The sequence below is a fragment of the Macrobrachium rosenbergii genome, chromosome 17 (assembly GCF_040412425.1).
Source record: "Macrobrachium rosenbergii isolate ZJJX-2024 chromosome 17, ASM4041242v1, whole genome shotgun sequence".
Taxonomy (NCBI): Eukaryota; Metazoa; Arthropoda; class Malacostraca; order Decapoda; family Palaemonidae; genus Macrobrachium; species Macrobrachium rosenbergii.
Window position 1 is genome coordinate 1,781,270 of NC_089757.1, and position 25,829 is coordinate 1,807,098.

A 25,829-nucleotide genomic window follows, 5' to 3' on the forward strand; every position below is an offset into this window, starting at 1 on the left:
GAAAAGAGCCCCTGTTTGTCGGACTATTGCAGGATCATCCTGGGGGAAGAGTCAAGTAGCCTAACCTTTTGGCATAATGGCGTGACTGCTCATGTGGTCACTTCTCCGCACGGTTTCTCCGCCAACCGCGATACTTAACGCCCTGGATGACTCTTGATACAGACACCTACGCCCGCCCACGTGTTCTGTCCATTCCCAGACTTGCTCGTTTCATTAGAGAGAGACACTCTCATGTTGAAGTCAGTATCTAGCACATGTGGACTCCAGACCTTTTCGTTTAATTTTCAAGCGTCTTGTTAGTTTCCAAATGCAATTTATTTTATGCTCTTGGCATCAGTGTTACGGTTTAACTTGCAAACTTGAAGGAAAAGTCAAAATGATCATACGGCAGCCACTTTCTTGGTGGGTAACGGGAGATGGCCTCAGAGTTTTGTATTGCCTACCCAGATTAACGCTTGGAGTTGGGTAACGGATGTGAAATGTAAATGTACAAACTTTCTATGAATTTTTAAGCTTAGGATTCTTAATAACAACCAGCTTCAAATTATGCCCACTTGCTTTGTGTATCATGGGCACCGACTTCTTAAATTTAATACGGAAGCTATCTAAATGATTCTCTTATATTTTTACAAAGTATGCAAGGAATAGATGTTGAGCCATGTCGATAAGACACGTCCCTGACTGCCTTTGGAATATATTGGATGCATTACTGCACTTCCAGAAGACAAAGACAAGATCAGACTGGCGGAGGGGTTACATTTGGCGCCAGCGAGACAGTTTTGGTTTCCGAAGATCTGGGTTTATCTTTATGGTGGAGGTTGAGCGTGCCAGGTTATTTATTGTTTTTCTGTTCTTTTTAATAGATACACAGCCTTATGTTCCAGAGACATAGGAAATGGGTTCTTGACAAATTCCGAAAATTTTGGGGTGGTATTTTGGTAGATTCAGTGAAACCAATGTTGGGAATTCGCTTTTCACACCAGAAATGAAGACCGCATTCTTAGTAGTAATATCCTTCCCCCAAAATGCCATTTATTTTCGTCTGTCAATAAAAGACTGATTAAGATCTTGAATGAGAAACTTCCCCTCTGACTCTTTCCAGGGACAAGGTCATACTTTGATGCATGACTTTGGGGGTCAAGTCTTTGGCCGAAGGCCTTTCGTTGCTCTTGTTCAAACCGATTGCGTAGCCAAGGCAAGGAAACGACTGTGAACTTGAAAGAATGAAATGTAAAGTTTCGAAATGATTCAGGATGACATCCATAAAGGAATATAGTTAAACCTTATCTGCTTATGGTATAAACAATTATAAGAGTATTGTAGTTGAAGGAAATTATGAATAGTTTCTGTAGTTGAAATTTCAACTTAATACAGTCAGCAGAAATCACGGAAGTTATTTAACAAAAGTCGTGGACGCTTGTAACAATAACATTCATAGACGCATTTCACAAAAGTCGTGGACGTCATTCAGGAACAGCCAGAATGGTCCAATATAAACAGGTGATGTTCCCATTTTGACAGGATAGTGTACTCTCTGTCTCTCTCTCTCTCTCTCTCTCTCCCTCCCTCCCTCTCTCTCATGTCGTTTTTAGGGATTAGGTCAGAGGGCGTGGGCGGAGTAAGGTCAACAGAGTGAGCTGTCAAGGCGTGTGCTTAGTGTGAGCGCTGGTGAATGTGGGTGGGGTCCTCACCTCATCGACAAAAAGACAGCGGTTTAGACTCTGCTCTGGGAGCATCCTCGTCACGCTCGCAATGCGTGGAATGAAGGACACCCGTTCAGTTAACCACAAAATGCCACATATTCTTAAAAGTTCTGACACTGAAATATGCTGTTTTCTGGAGAACAAAACCAAAGGAAGATGGATGGAATAAAGTGACGAGACAGAGTGCTCATAGATGCCTAGCGTGAGCATCTCAAGCATGGAAAAGTGACGGAGAGACCAACAGGGACAGATCTCGCAAGGAAGCCTTGAGTATGAGGCGCGCATCCCGAGCTGCTGTCTTCCTTCAAGGTCCTGGCGATGATCTTCATGCCGAGAATGTCATTGATGGGTTAACTTCTTGCTATTCATAAGTAGTCTTTAGTGCTTCTTGGAAGCTGAAGCTGTTTTTTGTGCTTTGAATTTAAATGCTCGCTTTGTATTTTAGTTATGGATATCATTGTGGGGATATGCTTTTTTTAAACTTTATTCTGAGTATTTTGAAAGAATTTGTTTCTTTTTATGTGCCAGTCATTTATCTTTGGTTTTTTGGATATGTAACGTGATGGATGGTCCTGGGAAATGAAATTATGTAGATGAATATTTCTGATAAACCAAAGCCTAGGTATTTAAGGTTATTTCCTTTGTGGAACTTTGCTTGGATTTGATAGTTTTCATAATATTTCGGGGCTTGGAGTAAGTTGTCTCTCTTTTAAAGCTACGCTGTGATTATTTAAGAACTGAAGAACGTAAGAAGACATCGAAAAGGGGGGGAATACATTGTTTTAACTACCGTTGATCCGTGCATGCACGTATACTGGGGCACGCATCATGATAGTTTACTGAAAATGAGGTTTCCAATTTTTCGAAAAAAAGCTTCTAGATTGATAATAGTTTCATCGCTTTATGTGCATAAACAGAGACTAGTCAAATTTTTATATGGCTTCCGTTGTTCGCATTTAGCCTTGTCTTTATCATAACGCAACACAGTTTGTATAACCTTACACAAAAGCTGCTGCCTGTTTAATAAGAAGACACATGAACGTGACTTCAATGCGCATATAGGCTGTGAACCAGACACTCCTGAAATTTAATGTAATTTAGTTCCTTGAAAATCGATGCTGAATTTCCTTTTATGTCCTGTAATGCATCAGTTCAGAAAATATGCTCTATTGACTTCCGAGTGTGCCTACCTGCTCTTATCCAGCGGTTATGAGATCTACCTGAATTTCTTGACGAGACGATGTACCATGAACATATGGTGTTTTTCGATGGATACAGAAACTGGGCTGCTTCGGTGACGAGAGTTTGACTGTTAGAGAGAGAGAGAGAGAGAGAGAGAGAGAGAGAGAGAGAGAGAGAGAGAGAGAGATTGTGCACAGTCCGAGGTCAGAGCGATAGTCAGGAATGTGGGCAGTTGTCTTTGCAGGTAGAGGGAAGAGGGAGGGAGGAGGGTGGAGGATGTGCCGCCATTCCGCCCACACACCGCCCACTTTACCCTTCCCTCATGTTCGCGTAGGCGAGCCGGGCTGGAAGCTCGGATGGCCGCGTGTTTCATGGTCGTCATATTCGTTTAATTAACACTTCGAGACGCAATCAAATCGCATTCGTAGGCGATGGCTTTGCTCATGCCATAGTTATCATCAAGGCGAGGACAGTTCCCCGAAAGATGAATTGCTGAAACCAGTCCTACCTTTGTCAGGTGGGATCTCTGAATTTTTGTATTAGGTCATGAGCTATTTCAGTGTTGGGAGCGAGGCAGGTGTTGTTCAGGAAGGGCTCTTGCGACCCGTTTCTTATGGGAATGACCTACATTTTTACGGAGTTTCTGTGGCAAAGCTAAGCTGTTGACAAAGTTTAAAGAATCTCTCTCTCTCTCTCTCTCTCTCTCTCTCTCTCTCTCTCTCTCTCTCTCTCTCTCTCTCTCTCTCTCTCTCTCTCTCTCTCTCCTGATGGTATATTGTGGTGGGTCAACCTTTGACATTTAGCGTTTTACTGGGAGTATGTTAACGCAGTTGTTTGCTATGCACATCTGACAAAAAAGTACCTGAGGCGGATTAGAAGAACGCAAGGTAATCTTGAGGTTTAAGCTGCTTGTATTTGAATGCGTTTTCGAGACACTTCACTTTATTTCTTATTTTTAATGAAGAACAGTTCGTGTTATCTCACTTTATTTCTTATTTTTAATGAAGAACAGTCCGTGTTATCTCTCATGGTGGTATCATTTTCGTGTGCTCCCTATGCCCAGCAAGTGTTTGCCCTAATTGATATGTATTATTTCACTTATCCAATTTTTTTTTTTTTTTACTTTTCCCGTCATTGTGTCTTGTTAATACTTCACATGTATATGAATTTCTGTTAGCAGTGTTGATAACTGACACCTCAGTGGCACCAGAAGCATGACAGAGTTTACAGGCAGGTGATGACAGCTATTAGAGAAGCTGTTGTTCCCCCACAGGAGATGACTTGAGAAAGAAAAAGACTGGCGCTGCCACATTCACATTTCATATGCTGAATCATGGATAGAAATCTAGTGCAACAAAACTTCTGCTCTTTCACAGATGGTTCATCAGCAGAACATTGAACCCTGCATTCACGTTGCATCAGTCGTCTTTATCTTGCAAACTCACTTGCGCCTCCTGGATATTAGCATCCCTCTTTTCCAGTACTGCAGACCTTTAATAATCCCACGTCCAGGTCTTTCTAGGTGTTCCCCTTTCCTTCCTCATAACACTTCTGAATTATATGCAGTGTTCGCCAACCTATTGTCCCATTCCTCTTATTTCACTTCTACAACTTTTCTATTCTTATATCCATTTTCCTTAAGCCACTTGTACTATAGATATTTCATGACAGCGTTTCCAGCTTTTTCCAGATTTGCATTCAGCAACTACATTTCTGTAAGAGTTACTTTCAAAATCTCTTACAAAAAGAACAGCTTTTTATTACTGTAATTAACAGCTTATGGCAGATGTTTTGTTGAAACACAAAACATTTTTAGTTCTTAGGGAAAGAGTTCCAGAACTCAGGGATGGACATACACTCGAAAATTTGATCAAAGTGTTTTGGTCAGGTACTTTATAGTTGGAAAAGGAAGTGCTTTAGCTCATCTCCTGAGGAATGGCATTTCTCTTGCACAGACTCTCTCTCTCTCTCTCTCTCTCTCTCTCTCTCTCTCTCTCTCTCTCTCTCTCTCTCTCTCTCTCTCTCTTCCAGTGGAGAAGATGAGAAAAACTGGATTCTTATGTCTAATTTTAGTTTGATCTAGTATGTAGCCCCTGTTTATCAAGCAGAATTTTATATAATGACATTTTTGTCTTCTACACAGATATGAGAAAGTTGTTGAAAAATCTGAGACAAGAGGCCAACACCTTGAGATTGTATCAACTCAACTCGATGCCTTCACTGTCTCTGTTGAGCATTTCGAGGAATGGTATATTGAAATTGTGGAGATTGTGGAGTCCCGAGAAGTCTTGTCTCTGGATGTGGAAAGGTAAGAGGTTTTGTTGAAGATGTTGGGAAACTGGTGCCGATACATTTGTTATTATTTGCGTACAAAATTTCAATTTACTATTTTTCAAAGATATAAACTTCCATGTCTGAGTGATATGTTGGGTATACAGGTATACACTTTATTTGTTCTATTGTATAGCCACTTTTTGAGGAAAGATTAAAAATTTGTTTTTTTTTAAACTTTATGTACAAGACCAAATTGTCTTGGTTGATAGTTTTATTACCACACACAGCTATATGCCATAAGCTAGCTACAGTGTTGGATTCCTAGGCTAACTTTGTTACAGATGAGCTCTTGGATTGGAACTTGTTTGTACTGTACAGTACTTGTTTATTTATTTTTCAAGAATGTGTTTTGTGTATTTTAATTTTATGATCACTTTTGTGTACCACCAGTTTTTGTGACAGCTTTTTTTTTTTTTTATTATTTAGTTGGGTCTTTGTCCATTCAGTAGTAAAACTGATCTTTACAGTACAGTAAATTGTTGTTGCTTTAGCTGAGCATTGTGTCTTAGTGTGAGGCACTTATAATGAAGGTTTTTAAAGAGTTTGATGTAAATCACTTTGGGTGGTGCCTTGGCTCCCCATACTGTACTATTATTTTACTTGAATGCAAGAGAAATGGAAGTAAATGATACAGTGTATTTGTAATTGATAAAAAGATAAGCTGCTAATGATAATTACCTACATGGAGGTGCCTTTAATGGTGCTGAAGCTTTGGGATTACAGTATTTTTATAGATATTTCATCCATGATCAGATTGTTAGAGACTGATGTTGCAGTTACCATTATCATAGAAAAAATGATTTTGAATTGAACTGAAGACAGTATTTTCTGAATTGTCTAATATTTTTCCCTTAGTTATGCTAGGAAGATCGATGAAATTGCTCGCCAGCGCGATGCTCGCTCAGAGGACTTTGATGGCATGATCAAGACAGGCAGAGATCTAGTGGCAAAGAAGGATGTCACTGACACAGCACCAGTGAAGGACAAAATTAAGGTAACACTAAACTTTGTTTCTTTTAATTTTTGACATTTGTAAATATTATTCTCTGTTAGTTGGTATTGACAGTCACTAAAATGTGTGCTTTGGGTGCTTCGCAATTAAGTCATGAAACCGATACCATTCAATATTCCTTGATATATATAATATGTATATCTGATGTATAGTAAGACATTTATTTTATGCAGTGTTTTCAGTACACTTTTCATAGAACAGTTCAGTAATTTATGATTATTTATCAGTTGTGTAAATTTAAGAACAAACACACTTCCAGTACTAAAACACACTATCATGTCATTATGTTTCGAGGTAATGTAGATAGGTATTTGAAGAAAATAAGTTTCATACAGATTGGTGAATCATACAAGGCACCCTTTACTATATTGCTTTGACAGTTTATTAATGCAATGATTTGGCTGGGAATATAAATATTACAAGAGTACTATTCAACTAGTTTCTTCAAAATTAAGCTGCTTCTGAAAACCACTCCTAAATTGTGATGATTATTTTGATAAAATTAGATTGGGACAGACACTTTTGTTTAAATTAGACATAATAAAGGAAAACTTGTTTGTTTTATTTCTGTGAGATTTTTGTATATTTGAAATAGAATTTTTGGTTTTCAGACTACATTATTAGCATTAATGTTTAATGTAAGCATGTAGACATTTACTTATGCGTGAGGATGTGGATTATACTGGTAAAATGTACAATATTAAGGCTTTCTTCTAGGAAATGAAATTTTAAAAATTAGGAAAATAAGCATACAAGCTTTTCGGCTGCAACTTTTTCATACGGTGGACACCAATGTGAATGGGAAATACATTACACTCCTTGATATTTGCACTTACAACCAAAGATAGAAACACTGTGCAGCAGGCAGAACACCTGTATATTAAAAATATATAGTATACTGAAAAAGTCATGTAGTTCTTATGAGTAATACTATATTTGTATGGTGAAAATATTGGAAACATTACAAATACAGTACATAGAGAAGAAATTTGACATAGCTGAAACCCCTGTATTTTAGCCAAATAAAGTTTGACAGATTTTTAAAAATATAGTACCCTCACAATAGCTGTGGTCAACAAGATTAGTAAGACACTTCTGTAATTTCTTTCATGTAGTAGAATTCTAAAAATTCTGATCGGATGAAAATCATCAGAAAGGTTTTTGCTCCCTTAAATTTATGAATTTTGGATATCTCATCTTGCAGAATTTGGAGGGCCAGTGGAAGGAACTGAACGATACTTTGGATGAACGTGCAAGAAATGGCAAAGAACGCTCAGAACAACTTCTTGCTTATGAGCAAATGCGTGACAGATGCATGCAGTGGCTCACTACAACTGAAAATACCCTTGATAATTCCCAGCCAGTGGGATTAGACCAGGAAATTTTGAAGAAGCAGTCAGAGGACTTGAAGGTAAGAAACCCTTTGGAAAGGCTAACAGCTACATAGAAATAATATAGGAAAAAAAGTCTGAAGTTTATGTTAAAATTTTAGATATTAGATGTGTACACTTTCCGAATTAGGACGTGTTTCGCTTCTTCACCCTGATATATTTTTATGCTGGGTTTCATTTCTATTAAGATTCCAGTTGATGTTTTGCCTATATTGCTTTACCTTGTGTATATTGGAGAAGTTAACTTGTTAAATTGCATAGTGAACATACAGTATGTAATAGAAATTTCATTGGTTATTTCTTAAGCTAACTAATGCATTTTGGAATCTTTTCGGGAGCGAATTTTTGTTGTTATTTTGCTCCAAGACATTTAGCAAAATGCCTTTGAGACATGCCTCTTTCTTGTCATAGTTGTTTTTTGCAAAATGTTTATCAAAAGCAACTAGGAAATTAATGTACCTTAAATGTAGTAGCTTGTAGATTAGGAACATAATGTATTGGAAATGGCCGGGTTATTCAGCATACCAGTGAATCAGATTAATTTTTAGTTTGGATATATGTTTTTTGAGTTCTCTGAATTTCAGTTAAAGTACCTACTAAACAAAAGCAATGGTTGGTGAAATAACTTTCCAAAATAGGCATTCAGTCTAAAAAAAACTGTTTGAGATTATGAGTGAGGGAATAAAGGAAATTTCAGAAATCAGTATACTGTAGTTATGTAATCTAAAAAAATGCCAGTTATGAGTTGGTGAATTTTGAATTGTTTGTCTTTCAGCCCTTACTCAAAGAGTACCGTGAGTATGGCGTCACCATCGACAAACTTAACGAACTTGGTAACGCATATGATGCACTGCTTCGAGGTGAAAGGCCAGAAAGTCCAACCAGAAGAAGATCATCTGTGACGCCTGTGAAACGCCCATCTATCTCATCGCCTCTGAAATCTCCTGGTGTGTAGATATTTTGAACCCTTGTATTTTGAGCTCGCCATTTGCCTGTCTTAAGTGCCTGTTTACCGCTGCTTTGTTGTTACCTTTCACTGTTTTTCCCCGCTAATGTTTCCTACCTTCCGTTTTCTACTTTGCTACTTTTATTCTTTTAACAAGTGGTTTGCTGATGTAATATGCCTTTGATCTTCATTTGGACAAATTTTGTATTTGAATTCTGGTGTGTGTGCAACAGTTCATACAATGAATGGGTTAAAACCATCAGCATTACACTTGCATGTTTCACCTCCTCAGACTATGGTCACAAAGACTTAAATACCATTAGCTGTCCCTATATAAACCTTGATTCAGTAGCACATATATATATTAGATCTAGCTAATAGCTTGCCTGATTTTATGACTGTTATTGCATTAGCAGTTCTAAGCACTTTTTTAAATGCATGTAACAATAGAGTGAATGTTTCCAGATAAAATACATAAATTTCAAAGCTTTTTGACCTTTATGTAAATTCTGTAGATTTTTCTTTTCTTTTTTTTTTGTTTGGCTTATGGACATACCTTTGAACTAGCAAATGAGGTACTTATTCATTTTCAGAAATATCAGTTTTAAGAATGGAATTTCCAATTGAAATTTTATCTGCTTTAAAAAAAGAAGGTATGCTTTCAGTTTCTTATTTCTTTGCTGCTTTTTTTAAACCAAAAGTCTGGAACTTTTCCAACATTGCGGTTCAATCTTTTTAAATTCAACCGTGTACCCTTACATTCAATTTTTGCTAATACCACTTACCTCAACAAAGTTCTTTTTTCTAAAATTGCAAGCTGATGATTGGAAGGTTCTTGGACTTTAGGGGCAAAGCTTTGAGTTACCTATTTTTGTTCTGTGAATTATTTCTGTTGCTTTGTGTGAGTGATTATGCATTTTGTTGGGATTTTGTGTGTGTTGTAGTGAGGCGAGTGTCACAAGATGCACGCAGCCCCTCACCAACGCAAAAGCTGATGGGTTACAACGGTTCTGGTCCCATGTCTCCTATACCTGGCGGATATGCTAGCAGACGTACTTCACAGGAAGGATTCCACTTTGATGGTTAGTCAGTCATGCTTGTGATTGTTATACAGTACTGCATTCTAAAGGAACGTATCCACAATGGGATGTTATGCATGAAGAGCACATTTTCATTTTACAAGTAAGGTGGAGTTACAAGTTTTTTTATGTTATTTAAACATAGAGGGAATATAGGTAACTAGATTATTTACTTTAGCTTACACATTACAGTATTTATTTCAAAGTTCATAGGCCACCTATTATTTCTAGATTTCTTGTTTTTCACAGATATGAGTCCCATCCAGAAGGAGCTAATGCAGATCAACAACCGATACGAAATGATTGGCATGAGGTTGAATGACCGCCAGAATGAATTGGAGATCATGAAAGAGGAGTTGAAGAAACTGGCCGAAAGCTTAAGATCTGTTAACCTTACTTTGGATAAAGCTGAACGCGCCATGCCTCGAGAAGCTGTACCCACAACAAAAGAAGAAGCAGACAAGTACAACAGACAGTGTAAGAGTATTTTGGAGGACCTTCTGGAAAAGCAGCCTTCTCTAGATAGTGTGAAGAATAATGTAGCTGACCTTATCAGGAAAAAACCAAATGCTCCTGGAGCACATGTTCTACAAGATCAGGTTGAAAATGCAAGTGATAGGTATAAGGAGCTTCAGGGTAGACTGAAAGATCGTCTAAGTTTCTTAGATCAGACTAAAGAGTTCCTAGATTGTTATGACTCTCTTAATAACTGGCTTACTTCCAAAGATAAGATGATGAGTGTTCTTGGACCTATTGCCTCAGATCCTCGCATGGTCCAGATGCAAGCGCAGCAGGTACAGGTCTTGAGAGACGAATTCCAAGCACAAGAATCAAAACTTAATGATCTTAATGATTCAGGTGACAAAATTGTTGGAGTTTGTGAACCAAATTCATTAGCAGCGAAGAAGATAAACGATAAATTAGATGCCATTAATAACAAATGGACCGAGTTAATTGGTCAGTTGGATGCAAGAGACTCTGCTCTTAATGCTGCTTCAAATGCTAGCACTGATTTCTATGACAACTATAACCAGCTCCATGATGCTTTGCTGAAACTCGGGGAAGACTTTGATGAAGTATCGGCAAGTGGTGCTGACTCAGCAAAACAAATTGAAGCTGTTCAGATCCTAGAAAATGGCCTAGAAAGAGTTAGGGGACCTCTAATAGATCTTGAAGGCCTTGGAGAACATCTCATATCCATTCTGTCTGACCCATCCTCTAAATCTGACATTAAGTCCAAAGTGTCTCAGCTAAATAAGATGTTTAATAATCTTGAAAAGAAACTTGGTAACAGGAAATCTGAACTTGAAGCATCCCTGAGAGATGAAGAATTGTTTGGACAATCATGTCATGATATCCAGGATTGGCTTGCAAATCAAGTAGCACAGCTCAAGGATCAGTTATTAGTCTCGGCGGACAGGGACATTTTAAGTCACCAAGTAAGTGATTTTGAACCTATCTATAAAGATCTTATGGCAAAAGAACATGAAGTTATTATGATGATCAACAAAGGAAAGGAAATTGTGGCAAAGTCATCCCGGAAAGATCTCAACAAGCAGTTATCATCGACTTTGGATGCAGTGAAAAAGGAATGGGATAATGTTCGCAAAACAGCAGTGGATCGACGCTCCAGGTTACAGAAGTGCTTAGATACTTGTAATAAATTCCATAACCATCAAGATAAATTTAATCCGTGGTTGGACAAGGCAGAACAGAAAATGCAGAATTTAGAACCAATTGCTTTCAATAAGAGAGCAATTGACAAGCAGATTAAGGACATTCAGTCATTCAAAAATGACGTGTCTCGTCATAGTGGAGAATATGAGAACAATAAAACTGCTGGAGAAAAACTTATTGATTGCACAGATACTGATCATGGTGATGTTGAGGCGGCACTTGGTATCATGAAGGAGCGTTGGGACCATCTAAACTCTGCAGTTTTAGCTCGTGCCCAAGACCTTGAGGACGTTGCTGCCAAATTGGCTGATTTCAATGACAGAAGTCGTGACCTTGATCACTCGTTGCAGCGTTGTGGAGACAGGCTTGCTTCTCTTGATGCACTTGGAGGTGCAGGTAAAGATGCCAAAGGTTTAGAGAGGATGAAGGCATTACTTGAGGAAACAAATGCTCTTGGAAAGCAGGTTGATGATGTGAAAAATAAGGGCGAAGATTTGTGCAATGCTGGAGATGCTTTAGGCTCAGATGTCAACCATATTCATGATGAGGTAGAGAGACTGGTGGATTGTTTTGCAGGGCTGAGGGGAAAACTGGAAGAACGTTGTAACGATCTTGAAGAAGCCTCTCAAGCTGTCAACCAGTTTGGAGCTTTGGTAAAGAATGTAGGGCAAGAACTGTCTGGTTTAGATGATGAACTAGATCGAATGGGTCCTGTGGGACGTGATGTAAAAACAGTCTCTGGTCAGGTTGAGCAGCTACATACCTTTATGGGTAAAGTTGATAATAAAGCTCAAGATATTGATGATGCTAAAGCTAATCTAGAGGACCTGGTTACTCAAGGGTTTACAGGCAGTAATAATCGTGCTGCAGAAGATCAAATTAAGCAGCTAGATCGTCAGTTGAAGAAGATCAAAGACAGATGTAGTTCACGTGACAAAGAACTTGACTCAGTCATGAAGAAATTAGAGAATTTCTATGAGAAGTACAACACAGTTATGGATGACATCAGTGAAGTTGACAAAGAAGGCGAATCCTTTAAACCAGTAGGTGCTGATGTAGAAATGATTATAGCTCAGCAGGAAGAATTCAAAAAGTTCAAAGGAAAGAGGATTGATGATCTTGGAAAGAAAGTTAATGAATGCAATAAACTTGGGCAAGGCCTTATACAAAGTGCAGCATCTGGTGTGAAGACTCGAGATTTGGAAGATGACTTAGATGCCATGAATGATGTATGGAATAAGCTCAAACAGATGATTGGTGATAGAGAAAAAGCCTTGGATAAAGGACTAATGCAGTCTGGTAAATTCCAAGATGCGCTGGACAGTATGCTGCAGTGGCTTGCTAACTTCGAAGAGATGATGGAGAATCAAGCACCCATCTCTGGTGAATATTCAGTAGTAAAAGCTCAAGCCCAAGAACAGAAATTCCTAAGAAAAATGCTTCTTGACCGTCAGAATGAAATGCAAGCTTTGTTGTCAATGGGTCGCAGCCTAGCTGCTGATCTGGATCCATCAGAAAAAGCTGCTGTTGAAGGACAACTTGATGATTTGTTGAATCGCTTTGATGATGCCAATGCAAGATCCCAGGAAAGAATGGAGGCTTTGGAGGAAACACTGAAAGTGGCCAAGGAATTCCAGAACAAGTTGAATCCCATCATCGAATGGCTGGATCGCACTGAAAAGAAGCTGAAGGAAATGAGTACAGTTCCATCAGATGAGGAGAAAATACAGCGGCTGCTTGATGAACATGATAATCTCCATGATGAAATTCTTGGCCAGAAACCAGCATTTGATGACTTGACAGATGTTGCTACTGCCCTCATGAATTTGATTGGTGACGATGAAGCAAATGCTTTGGCAGATAGGCTACAGTCAACCACAGACCGTTATGGTCAACTGGTGGAGGATTCAGAGGCTCTTGGTCGTCTTCTTCAGGAATCCAAGGTTGGTCTGCGCCATCTTGTACTTACTTATGAAGATCTTTTGTCATGGATGGATGAAATGGAAGCAAGATTATCAAAGTATCGTATTCTGTCTGTGTTTGTAGAAAAACTCTTGGAACAGATGGATGAATTGACTGACCTAGGTGAAGAGGTGGTTTCCCATGAGAAGCAGGTTGCCGAAGTAATGGAAGCTGGCTCCCAGCTTATGAAGCACATATCAAGTGATGAAGCTTTGCAGCTGAAAGACAAACTTGACTCCATCCAACGACGATACAATGATCTCAGTGCTAAGGCTACTGACCTTCACAAATCAGCCAATGAAGCATTACCACTTGTACAACAGTTCCACAGTGCCCATGAACGACTTGGCTCTTGGATGTTATCAGTTGAGGGTCAGCTTCAAAGCATGGACTCTTCTGGTCAAGGACTTATGGAAGAGGAAATTGAAAGACTTGCTCAGGAAATCCAAGAAAATCGTCCTTTGGTAGAGGCAGTTAATCTTGTTGGACCTCAGTTATGTCAGATTTCACCAGGAGAAGGTGCCTCAAATATAGAAACCCTTGTTACACGAGACAACAGAAGATTTGAGCAGATTTGTGAACAAATTCAGAGAAGGATGGAGAGAATTCATATGTCAAAACAAAGATCACAAGAAGTTACTCACGACATCGATGAATTGTTGGACTGGTTCCGTGAAGTAGAAGGGCAAGTACGTGAAGCAGAACCTCCTAGCATTGATCCAGATGAGATCCGTATACAGTTGAAAGAGCACAAGGCTCTTAATGATGATGTTGCCAGCCAGAAGGGTAGAGTACGTGATGTTTTGTCCAATGCCAAGAAAGTACTGAGAGAAGCTCCACAACATGAAGACACAAGCGAACTCCGAGAGAAAATGGAGGACTTGAAAGAAACTATGGAATCTGTATCAAAACTGTCATCAGACAGATTGTCCACTTTGGAGCAAGCATTGCCACTTGCTGAGCACTTCCTTGAGACACATCATGAATTAGAGGACTGGCTTAATGTTATGGAGAATGAAGCAATGGTGATGGACACTCCTGCCCTCCGTGCTGACAAGATCATTCAGCAGATGGAGAAAACAAAAGCTTTCCTTCAGTCCATTAGTGATCACAAACCCTTACTTGATAAACTTAATAAAACTGGAGGGGCCCTCTTGAAACTTGTTAACAATGAAGATGGTATGAAGATACAGGACATATTGGAAAGTGATAATGATAGGTACAATGCTCTCAAGAATGCTTTACGAGAACGTAGTCAAGCTTTGGAAGATGCTCTGCAGGAAACCAGCCAGTTTTCTGATAAATTAGATGGAATGTTGTCTGCTCTATCAGAAACTGCAGACCAGGTTAAGAATGCAGAACCTATTTCAGCTCATCCTGAGAAGATTCATGAACAAGTACAAGAGAACAACAATATCATAGATGATCTTGACAGGAAGGAATCTGCATTTGTTGCTGTCAAGGCAGCCGCTGAAGATGTTATTAATAAAGCATCACGCAATGATCCTGCTGTGAAAGACATAAAAGCAAAACTAGATCGTTTGAACAAACTCTGGGACATGGTACAGATGGCAACCACTCAGCGAGGACAATCTTTAGAAGATGCTCTTGCCATGGCTGAGAAGTTCTGGGAGGAGCTTCAAGGTGTTATGGCTGCTTTGAAGGATCTCCAAGATACACTGAAGGCTCAGGAACCTGTAGCTGTGGAACCACAAGCAATTAAGCAACAGCGGGATGAACTCTCTCAGATCAAGAACAAGATTGATCAGACAAAGCCTGAAGTGGAACAAGTTCGCCAGACTGGAAGGGATTTGATGTCACTGTGTGGAGAGGCTGACAAACCAGAAGTCAAGAAGAATATTGAAGATTTAGACTATGCCTGGGACAACGTAACAGCATTGTATGCAAAACGAGAGGAGAACCTGATTGATGCTATGGAAAAAGCTATGGAATTCCATGACACATTAAGGGTGTGTATAGATTATTGCTCATCTTTCATGCAGTTTTCGTCATTAGAAAATGTTATGTAACCAGTAAATATACTTTTTAATATGTGCTGCAAATGTTAAAAGTCCTTTGCCTGTGAAAGATACAATTATTTTATTTTCTAGTATAGTTATGATAAGAGAATCTTTACCATTTCCAGAATATGTTGGAGTTCTTGGAAAAATCTGAGGACAAATTTGCAGGCATGGGACCGATTGCTGGAGATATTGAAGCCATCAAAGGTCAGATCAACCAGTTGCAGAAGTTCAAGGATGAAGTTGATCCACATATGGTGAAGGTGGAAGCTCTTAACAGGTGAGGATAAGTTTTTTATCACTAACAAATTTTTAGCCCAAAGCATTCAAATTTCATGTAATATTTCTTGAAGAACCTTTTGGATTAGGTGTAAAAATTTTAGTCAGAATTTGAAAAATTTGCCTGCCCCCCACTTTTGATGCTTTTCAAAAGAGTCCTACTATTTGTCAGTGTTACTTGAAAGATGATTCATAAGGACTTAAAGTACTGTGTATTTGTTGATAAGACATCAGCTGTGCATTTTATTAAGATTATTACAGAATTTCAAGCCCAGTGTTGTATTTTAGCCATTAATATGAGAAAACACTAATGTTTAAAATACTGATCATTTACAATGTTAGGAGCTTGCTTTTTTACATATATTGCTTATTGTATTTCCCTTTTCTTGCATATTCTCATGGTATTCGACTAGGAGTCTACGGAGGCAAGTTAGGTTGTGTTTTTATACACTAAAAGCTTTATGTCGGCTAAGCTGATGAAGCCTTATTGTACATGATTTGACATGATTAGACATTTACAGTGCAAGGATTTGCTTATGCTTGATCGATTTGCACTGATGTAATAGGTGCAGTACAATAATGTACTTTGTACCTAATTTAATTAATAGATGTGGTATGAGGGATAATTGCACTAGTATCATTTTCATCCTGGGAAGGATTTTATAACCCAGTTTGGAAAATTATACATTGACCTTAGATGTTTTCTTGGATAAATAGTATATAGATTTGCATGTTTGTTCTTTTTTTTTCAGGATTTAAGCTTTGAACTGCTTTCCCTTTCTTTCAGTTTGCATGTATTTATGAAACAATTTATCTGTAGTTTTTTAAAGCAAAGGAGTTTTTAGCAATATGATTTAGTGACTTTAATTTATTATTACCATATTCAGATTGACTGTTTTTTCTGGATTTATTGCAGTTTTCCAATGTGGCCTTGAGCTGTTTATTTAGCTTTGCTTTCTGATTCGTGAGATAGTACGGTAGTGAATTGATTTAACTTTTATACAGTATCTGGCTTGCCCCTAGAAAAGTTGTGGTCATATAACATTGTTTCATCTGAGCAAGCACACCAAGGGTTTAGATGTTAGCACAACAGTAACAGTAAATACCAAGTTTTAGTAGGTGTCAGTGTTAGTTGAGTGTATTGATGTTTTAATAATTTTTACTCTTTTAGCCAATATATTTTAAGGATTTCTTTTGGGCTAATTGTTACAGAGCACTGCTCATTGCCATTTTATAATGCACGGCATTGTGTGTTCATATTCTATAGCTATACATAATGTAGCTATGAATTTGGTTTTCTTGTTCTGTATTTAAAAATTTAAGCTCTTTCCTTGGCTTTGAAAGTTTTGAATGGCAGAGGCATGAGCAAATTAAAAATTAATTTTGCTGTCATTGACCACTTATTTTAGAGTGGATTCTATTTTGAATTTAGTTACTGTTGTTGTAATTTTGAGAAAACAGTTTGTGTTCTCAGTAGCCATATTTTTAGTGTTTTCTTATGAAAAGACTGTCTGTTCTTTCTAGGCAAGCTCAAGAGCTGAAGGAGCGTACTACTCCAGATCAAGCTGCTGCTATAATGGGACCTTTGGGTGAAGTGAATCGTCGTTGGGACGAATTGCTCAAAGGAATTGTTGAAAGGCAACGGGATCTGGAATATGCACTTTTGAAACTTGGGCAGTTCCAGCATGCTCTCAAAGAACTTCTTGTTTGGATTGAAAGAACCACAAAGAACCTAGATGATCTTAAACCAGTTTTTGGTGATCCTCAGGTGATAGAAGTAGAACTAGCCAAGTTGAAAGTCACCATTAATGACATTCAAGCCCATCAGTCTAGTGTTGATACACTGAATGATGCGGGCCGACAATTAATTGAGGCTGATAAGGGCTCAGAGGATGCATCTAATACCCAGAAGAAATTGCAAGAACTGAATAAAAAGTGGGGAGAGCTGCAAGACAAGGCTGGTGAAAAGCAAAATGATCTGGAAAATGCCCTTAGGGAAGCTCAGATATTTAGTGCTGAAATTCAAGACTTATTACTATGGCTTGGAGATATTGATGCAGCTTTATCTACTTCCAAACCTGTTGGAGGCTTACCAGAAACGGCCAAGGAGCAACTCCTGCGGTTCATGGAGATATATGATGATTTGGAAGAAAATCGTTCAAAGGTAGAAAGTACACTTCAGCAAGGTCAGGAATATTTGAGGCGTTCACGTGAAGGAGCTGCTACTAATTTGAATCACAGTCTTCGCACTTTGAAGCAGCGTTGGGAAAGTGTCATGAACCGTGCCAATGACAAAAAGATCAAACTAGAGATTGCTCTCAAGGAAGCAACTGAATTCCATGATGCCTTGCAAGTGTTTGTTGATTGGCTAACTGAAGCTGAAAACTTCTTGAATGGACAACAGCCAGTTTCACGTGTTTTAGATATAATCTTGCAGCAAATTGAAGAGCATAATAACTTTAAAAAAGATGTTACTGCTCATCGTGAAGTCATGTTAAATCTTGACAAGAAGGGAACCCATTTGAAATATTTCAGTCAAAAGCAAGATGTCATTCTGATTAAAAACCTTTTAGTGTCTGTGCAGCATCGATGGGAGAAGGTTGTTTCAAAGGCTGCTGATAGAACTCGTGCTCTGGATCTTGGATTCAAGGAAGCCAAAGATTTCCATGATAACTGGAATGCTCTTATTACCTGGTTAGATGATGCTGAAGCCACTCTGGATGAATTAGCTTCCAATGTCGGTAATGATCCTGACAAGATTAGGGCTCAAATTGCTAAGCACAAGGAGTTCCAGAAGGCCTTAGGTGCTAAGCAGCCCTCATATGATACCACAATGAAGCAGGGTCGGACATTGCAGAACAAAGCTCCAAAAACTGATGATGAGACCTTGAAGCAGATGATGACTGACCTCAAGAATAAATGGAATAGTGTATGTCAAAAGAGTGTTGATCGGCAGAGAAAGCTAGAGGAAGCATTATTGTTTACTGGTCAATTCAAGGACGCTATCCAGGCACTCTTGGACTGGTTAAAGAAAGTGGAAGTTGGATTAGTTGAGGATGGCCCTGTGCATGGTGACCTGGACACTGTTATGGCACTAGTTGAACAGCATAAAGCATTCTGTGCTGAAATGAAGAACCGTGCTGCTCAAGTTGAAAGTGTACGACATACTGCAGATGAACTTTTGATGAAAGCTACTGCTGCAGATGCTGAAACTATCAAATTACAAATTACTGAGTTGGTTAGTTCTTGGGAAAAGGTTGAAAAGGCTACTGAAATTCGCACAGAGCGTCTAGAAGAAGCCCTTCAAGCTGCTGAAAGATTACATAAGGTGTGTAGTATTTTTTTTATGTGAGTGAATTTAGAACTGTAGAATACTGATCATTATGTATACTAAGTATTGTTCTTTTACTTAATGAGCTTGTGGTCTCTTTTAGGTTGTACATAGACTTCTTGATTGGTTGTCGGATGCAGAGATGAAGCTTAGGTATGGGGGACCATTACCTGATGGGGAAGAAGAGACCAGACAACAGATTGCTGATCTTGAAGCATTTATAGCAGAACTTAACCAGAAGGAAAAAGAAAAAGATGATACTATTGCTATGGCAGAAGACATCCTGGCCAAGGCTCATCCAGATGGTGTAGCAACAATCAGACACTGGATAACAATCATTCAGTCTCGATGGGAAGAAATCGTGGCTTGGACCAAGCAAAGAGAAACTAGATTGGCAGATCATCTTAGAAGTTTGCGAGATCTTGCTGGACTTCTGGATGAACTTATGCGATGGCTCATTCAGGTTGGCTGAAAAGACTATTAGTTTAAGGATGAAAACAGAATTACATAATGGTTACATTAGGTATATAGAAAGCTGTAAAGGTCAAGCCAAGTTTTAATGTTTTTCTCAAAGGAGGATTTCAGGTTCTGTAAAATGTCTTGTTGTTTGCAGGCTGAGAATAATTTGACCACCTTAGAAGCAGAACCTCTTCCTGATGACATTCCAGCTATTGAAGGACTTATCACTGACCATAAAGAGTTTATGGATGAAATGCAAAAGAAGGAACCTGATGTGCTGAGCATTTGTAAGCCAACAAAGCCTCGGCCATCATTAACACCACAAGGCAAGAAGCGGTCAAGAACATCTCTTGGGTAAGTCGAATTTGCTTTATGTTATTGTGTGGTGATACGAAAACTTGTTGCATTGAGTAAAGTTACTGTCTTCTCTTCTTTTCGCAACTTTAATGTTGCAAATCTTCATAGTCTGATATAAAGCACTTTTCTTGGTCACTAGCACATCATTGTTTTATTGTAGATTTTTTGTTTTCCTCTTAAAGTTCTACTCTTGCTTTTGCATGTGAATTTGTTAGATATTAGAATTTTCTATAGAGTTTTTTTTTATAGAATCACTGCATTTGTAGCTACTGTTTAAGCACTATATAATTGTGGTTTATGTTGGAAGTTGCTAAAAAAATGTTTTGGGACCTAGTCTTTTTTTTTTTTATAGTGTTAATGCACGCTTGTTAAGACAATGTAAGAGAACAGAGATTACCATAATCTTTTTGAAATGTGAGTCAATCTGAAATATTACTGAGGATGAATTTTTAAATTAAATGGAATATGCATTGAGAAGTAATAAAGAAAAAGTTCTGATGATGATAATTGCTTGTGCATTGGCCACCTTGCCAAGTGAGTAAAAAAAATCATATACATATTGACAAATAAGTAAAAAATTTGATAAAAAATTCAGTGACCATTAACAGAATGCATACTTCCAAATCTCCTTGTAAAACTTTTATCCCTCAAGGAGGTTGCTCAAAATTAAAAGTAGTTCCTAGTAATTCTAATAAATTTATGTGAAATTAACATGGCAAATCCCAAATCTGATAATTCTGTTTTATAAGTTTTCAAATTATGAATTGGAATGGAATTAGCTTCAATCCCTTTAAATGTAACAGTTCCTCTGAATATTTAAAGAGCATATAAACAATACATTGCTTATGATGTATAAAAATAAGCTCCTGTAAAAGAAATTGGATTTTATCCCTGGTTTGAGTTATATTTTTAGATTTACATGTACTGTATAGGATTTGATTTCAAAATTTTAAAGTGCTGAATGCCAAGTTGTCCTGGTTCTTGGTTTTTAAGCCAAAATATTACAGTCTAATAAAGTCCAAAATAACTCAACTATTGTAAGTAGCCAAATGATAACTGAATGGAAAAATGACACTGGTTGGTACTGCTATTGTGAGAGTATGATTCTCACACCCTTTGTTTCATGAACTGCAGGACCATAATTTTTAGAAGTTTAAGAACTTCTCTGGGAGTGAATGATTCCCTAGGCTTCAAAGCCAATTAATTTTGAAAAAAAAAGACCTCTTTGCTATCAACATCTTATTGTGATTTGTGTACTACTCATTTAATGGGCCTGACTAGAAACCCATCTTGTCCAGGGGCTTCACATTTTACTACTGGAGGAGCTTTTGAAACTCAGGGACATAAGACTTGCATGCAAATCTGTGGGTCTAGTTTGACTGTTTGTTTGCAATGCTAATTGTGGATTAACAGTCCCTACTATATGAAGTGATTCTCTTTGCTTTGTCTTCACAAGAAAAAATTTCACACATGCAGTTTTTTGTAGTAATGGAGCACTAGATCCTATTGGTGTTGCTTTGTTGCTCTTGTGAACAAAGCATGTGCTTATGATGATTATGTTACAGTCGTGAGAGTGTGAGCCCTGGGAGGGAATCATCACCGGAATATGATTACCCATCACGACGTTCGAGGTGAGAAGGATAAAAGCATGTATTTCTTTCGTAAAAGATTAAGAAAATTCTCTTACTTTAGTCTGAATTTCCTCAATTTTGTCTTCTACTGAGAATGGCATGGTATATATTTGGTGATTTTCAGTTCCTTTTGGTGTTGAGCTGTTAGCATAGCATGCAAAGGAAGTGATGTAGTGTTGCTTTTTTCACTCATAGTTGTGTTCAGACCTCAATCCCTTCTGAATAGGTTAGATTCTTTTCTGAAGACTTGTTTAAATCTTTGACGCTTTTCCATTTTGTTATCTTAGCCGCATCAGCCCTGATCGGGAATCTTCTCCGGGACCTAAATCTCGAAAGTCCAGGTAAACAAAAATAGTTGTATCCACAGTTGTGCTTATAGCATACATTACTGTAACATGCTAATTATTTTGATTATCAAGCAAATACTTATAACTATGTACTACTAACATTTACCATGTTCCATTTTTAGTAATGAGCTGTAATTTTATATTTCCACTACTCACATTCTCTTGCTTACTCTCAAGGTTTGTCCTTTGATATAGCTTTGCTGGTAGCAGTATTATATAATTTTTCATCTGTGCTGTAGAAATCGTGATAATCTTTTACCTTTAGATATAAGCTACTTGTCCAGGTAGGAGGCTATAATTTTACTTAGAACAGTATTTATTCCTAACCAGGTTAATCAGCAATTAAGTGGTAGTTGCATTTACTGCATCTGCTTATATGATTCAGTATTTTTCGACTTTCTGTATATTGGTCTTTTAAGTTAAGGATTCTTGTTTCCCCAAACCATATAGCTTATGATTACCATGGAATTTTCCCCTTCCACTGCAGATGCTATATGGCATAAAAATCATAAGTGCCATGGAATACTGAAAATAAAAAAAATGGCAATCCTTGTTAAATACATATATGAGTGCTTTAAAATTTCCAATTCACACAAGAAAAAATCTTGGAATTTAGACTGGTATACAAACAGAAATAATCTTTTTATTATTCCACATTCCAAATGTTCAGTTACTGATGGTGAAAATTGAATTTGAATGATAAAGTTGTTAGTACCAGCTTAAAGGAAGTATACTGTTTATTGTGATTCCTTTTAACTAAAAAATAATCATGATGAAATTTTTCCACTAAAATTAACAATACAGTTCTCCAAGAAACTCATGTCAGGTGTTTACATTGACTCATCAGGGGGCCACATTTTTCATAGTGATTAGGTTTAAGAAAACTGATGTAAAATGCAGTAAATACAGTACATATAGATTAAATTATATACACAAAGAAACATCAGTCTCTGTGGTAAAAGATTTTGCCAATTTAGCGACTGTATTTTGTTTTGGAAACCTCACATAATTTCTTGCAACAATTAGCAGCACATAATTTACTAAATTATTTTGTAGCAGTTGGCACACTAGGTCCAAAAATCTTCTCACCTATGAGTTCTACATTATATGCCTCTTCTAGACTGCATTGAAGGCCAACAGAGGATTGAACTAATAATGTAAAAGATGTAAATAAAGAAATCAGAAAAAAATTGACATAAAATGTATGAGCATAACAGGCTAGGATAATATCAAAAGGTTAATCCTTCATTTATTTCATGGACTAAGACTTTGTTGAAAGCTGGGCCTATATATTTTGTCATACACCAAATCTCAGGTGCTTTCAAAAGAAATTAATTTATTTAGATTAAGGCTGTCATTTTCAAAGAAGTATAAATGGGTGCATCAGTCATGTGTTTTTACCCTTTCCGTTGCTGTAAACTCCCAAAATATGTCTTAGTAAACTTATCTAGTGCATGTCTGAATAGCATTGGCTAGTGATTGATGTAGTGTTAATAGTTAAAGCATTCTGCATCTGACTCGAGTAGTTGCAAAGTATAGTTTATTTAAATAATTGAAAAATAATGAAAGACCTGACATGGATTGGCCATTTGAAATCAGAAAACAAAATACTATCCAGAATTTTCAGTGTGTTGATCCCCTTTCACAAATTGACAACTCTATATAAATCAACAGATGATTATGAAATGCCTAACATGAACGTTTTGGGGAATTGCACCTGTAACTGTTTCCACTTATAAGTAGTAGGCATGCTGCTATTAACCCAGAAACAACTTCCTCTACAGTGAACTAAGAAGGGAGTACTGTACTCTTTTGTAGTTACCATTCTAATTCCAGCACTCAGAGAGAAAACTTGCTCTTAGTTCTATAGACTGTGGCACCCGACTAGTAAGTGTCTCGTGGTCTGAGAGGTTAAAATTGTCAAAAATGGGTTACTGAGATCTACCAGCTATCCAAGACCCAAATCCCACTTGTCAAATAACTGTGGCCATCTCATAGGCCAATACAGTAGTCACTCGTCTTGTATTGTTGTGTCTCCAAAGAAGAGCCAACCGTTGCTGACTGATGTGGAATTCTGCTCCAAAGAAAGGATATTTTTATTTTAAGGATCCCAATTAACCAATTCCCCTTTGTTTCATCACACAACAAAAACTAATAAATATTGCTGAAGTAATGACGCACATGATTGCCATTACTTTATTTTCATTTGCCTTTTTTTTTAGGATCTGGTTTTTCATTTGATTTAATTGGTTATTTTCAATGGAGGCTATATCTTTATAGTTTATATTAATATTTTCAGGCACTATTTTAAGCATATTGTAGAGGAAATGTTTTGTGTTTTGCTTTTATGTTAATTAGGAAATAGAATTACTGTACATTACATTCTTCAAATGCATAAATAAGTAATTTTGCTTTACAGTAAATCCTAATAAGACAGATATAGTTTTAAACACGTGCTCAGACTCATTTATTAAATTGCTAAGTATTTATAGTAAAACTATTTTAGAATAAATATTAGAAAGTTCATCTTGATCCTTCAAGTTTAGATATGGACTAAAGTTTATGTGCAGTACTTCAGTAAATTGATATTAGCAAAATTAGAATTCACCAAAGTTTTGCAGGCTTTTGCATCATTGGAAAGGGTTCAGTGGTCCAGTAAATATGTTTAGTGTGTAGGAGCCTGTAATGCGTAAAGTATCAGATACAGTATGAAGTTTAAAGATTTTATTCCCCTGCGGTTGAGCATTCAGCTAATGGAAAAACTATGTGAATGGTTAAGCTTACTGATGAAATGATGAAAATCATTTGAAGAATTATACGAAGGGACTGTTGGAAGAAATGTGAACGATTAATAGATGTAATTATTTTTGTTGCTTGCTTGCCTGGTTATTTTGCTTTTAGACAGATTTATAAGGCCAGGTAGATATACTGTATGTATAGTTGCTTATATTGTTATTGCTTTTTGTTGTGGTGGCAGTGCACTACTGTTTCTTGTTTTGTTACAGTTGTCTGCATCACTAATTTTTAATTACGTTGTTTTGAATAGTATTAAGAATATGCATATCTTATTGCGTTATGTACTTCGTAACTAATTTTTAATATGGTCGTATATAGGACCTGTAATTTGTTAAGACTATCTTGAGCAGAGGTTTGTTATTTCATATAACTAGTAATGGTTTAATGAAAATGCAGTAAAGATAGAGCAGTGTCCTTGCATAGAAGAATATAAGAAATCTGGTAAACACACTGTATTTGAAGTAAAAAATTGATGTAATGCAGTACTATGGCCGTGGGTTTTTTGTACAACGGATTACAGTACAATAGTGGTGTTAAGGTGCTTAGGTTGTCTGAAGCATTTAGTTGTGTATTGGTTTACTAGTCGTGTGTACAGTATATAATTCCTTGGTTACATATTGAATTTATTAAAACAGATTTTTCCATACACAGCCAACATTTTTGTCTTATAAATGTCTAGAAATACTGCAGTCTTTTGTGTAACAGACAGAAGAGCAGCATCCCTCTACATGGGCCACCTGGAATCTGAGGTACCGTCAGTGACCTGCCTCACTTTTTTGTCTAGAAATGGGGCTGTAAGATGGGTTGGGCTAGGAGAAAGGAGTACATTTTATGAGTGATGGGTTTTATTTATAAGATTGTAGTTAAGGAGGAAGATATGAGTTGCTGAGGGACACAGAAAGCTGATTGCTACGTGCATGTTTTGTAGAGAGCTCCTAGGGACAATGTTTGTCAAGGAACCTAGGTCACTTGATGTACAAGGGTTGAATGGGTAAAAACAAACCTTTAATAAATGTACAAGGCATTTGTATTGGTGAAGGCATCACCATACTGAGAACAGTTTATGAAAACACTTGTCATGAATGAGAGACAAATGCTAGTACCTGGAAGACAATGTATGCCATAAAAGAAAGCATGATAAGAAAGGTCTGGGAGAGGAAGAGGAGGATTATGATCCACTAAGTCCTCCCCTTATCTCCTGGACTGAGATTCTTGCATGTGCTGATTTGCTATCTGTAAACCATACGGATAACTTGCCCAAGCCAGTAGTGTTGTAGAAAGTTGATTCATGGCATGACAAGTAAAAAGAAAATGTATGACTC

At 37.4% G+C, this 25,829-nt stretch overlaps 1 protein-coding gene across 50 annotated transcripts in view; it reads left to right on the forward strand.

Moving 5' to 3' along the window:
• Nucleotides 1-25,829, forward strand: part of shot (dystonin-like protein short stop) — a 536,542-nt gene that overhangs the window by 484,960 nt on the left and 25,753 nt on the right. For 41 of the 50 annotated variants that reach the window (XM_067119440.1, XM_067119430.1, XM_067119416.1 and 38 more), the window contains 13 exons: nt 5,029-5,193; nt 6,075-6,213; nt 7,436-7,642; nt 8,398-8,569; nt 9,513-9,650; nt 9,897-15,256; nt 15,433-15,587; nt 16,000-16,011; nt 17,111-18,914; nt 19,021-19,380; nt 19,531-19,730; nt 21,299-21,364; nt 21,652-21,705. In XM_067119440.1, the coding sequence (XP_066975541.1) occupies nt 5,029-5,193; nt 6,075-6,213; nt 7,436-7,642; nt 8,398-8,569; nt 9,513-9,650; nt 9,897-15,256; nt 15,433-15,587; nt 16,000-16,011; nt 17,111-18,914; nt 19,021-19,380; nt 19,531-19,730; nt 21,299-21,364; nt 21,652-21,705 (8,832 nt within the window). The remainder of the gene's footprint in view (nt 1-5,028; nt 5,194-6,074; nt 6,214-7,435; nt 7,643-8,397; nt 8,570-9,512; nt 9,651-9,896; nt 15,257-15,432; nt 15,588-15,999; nt 16,012-17,110; nt 18,915-19,020; nt 19,381-19,530; nt 19,731-21,298; nt 21,365-21,651; nt 21,706-25,829) is intronic. The other 9 variants (XM_067119390.1, XM_067119410.1, XM_067119428.1 and 6 more) reach the window with 5 other exon arrangements.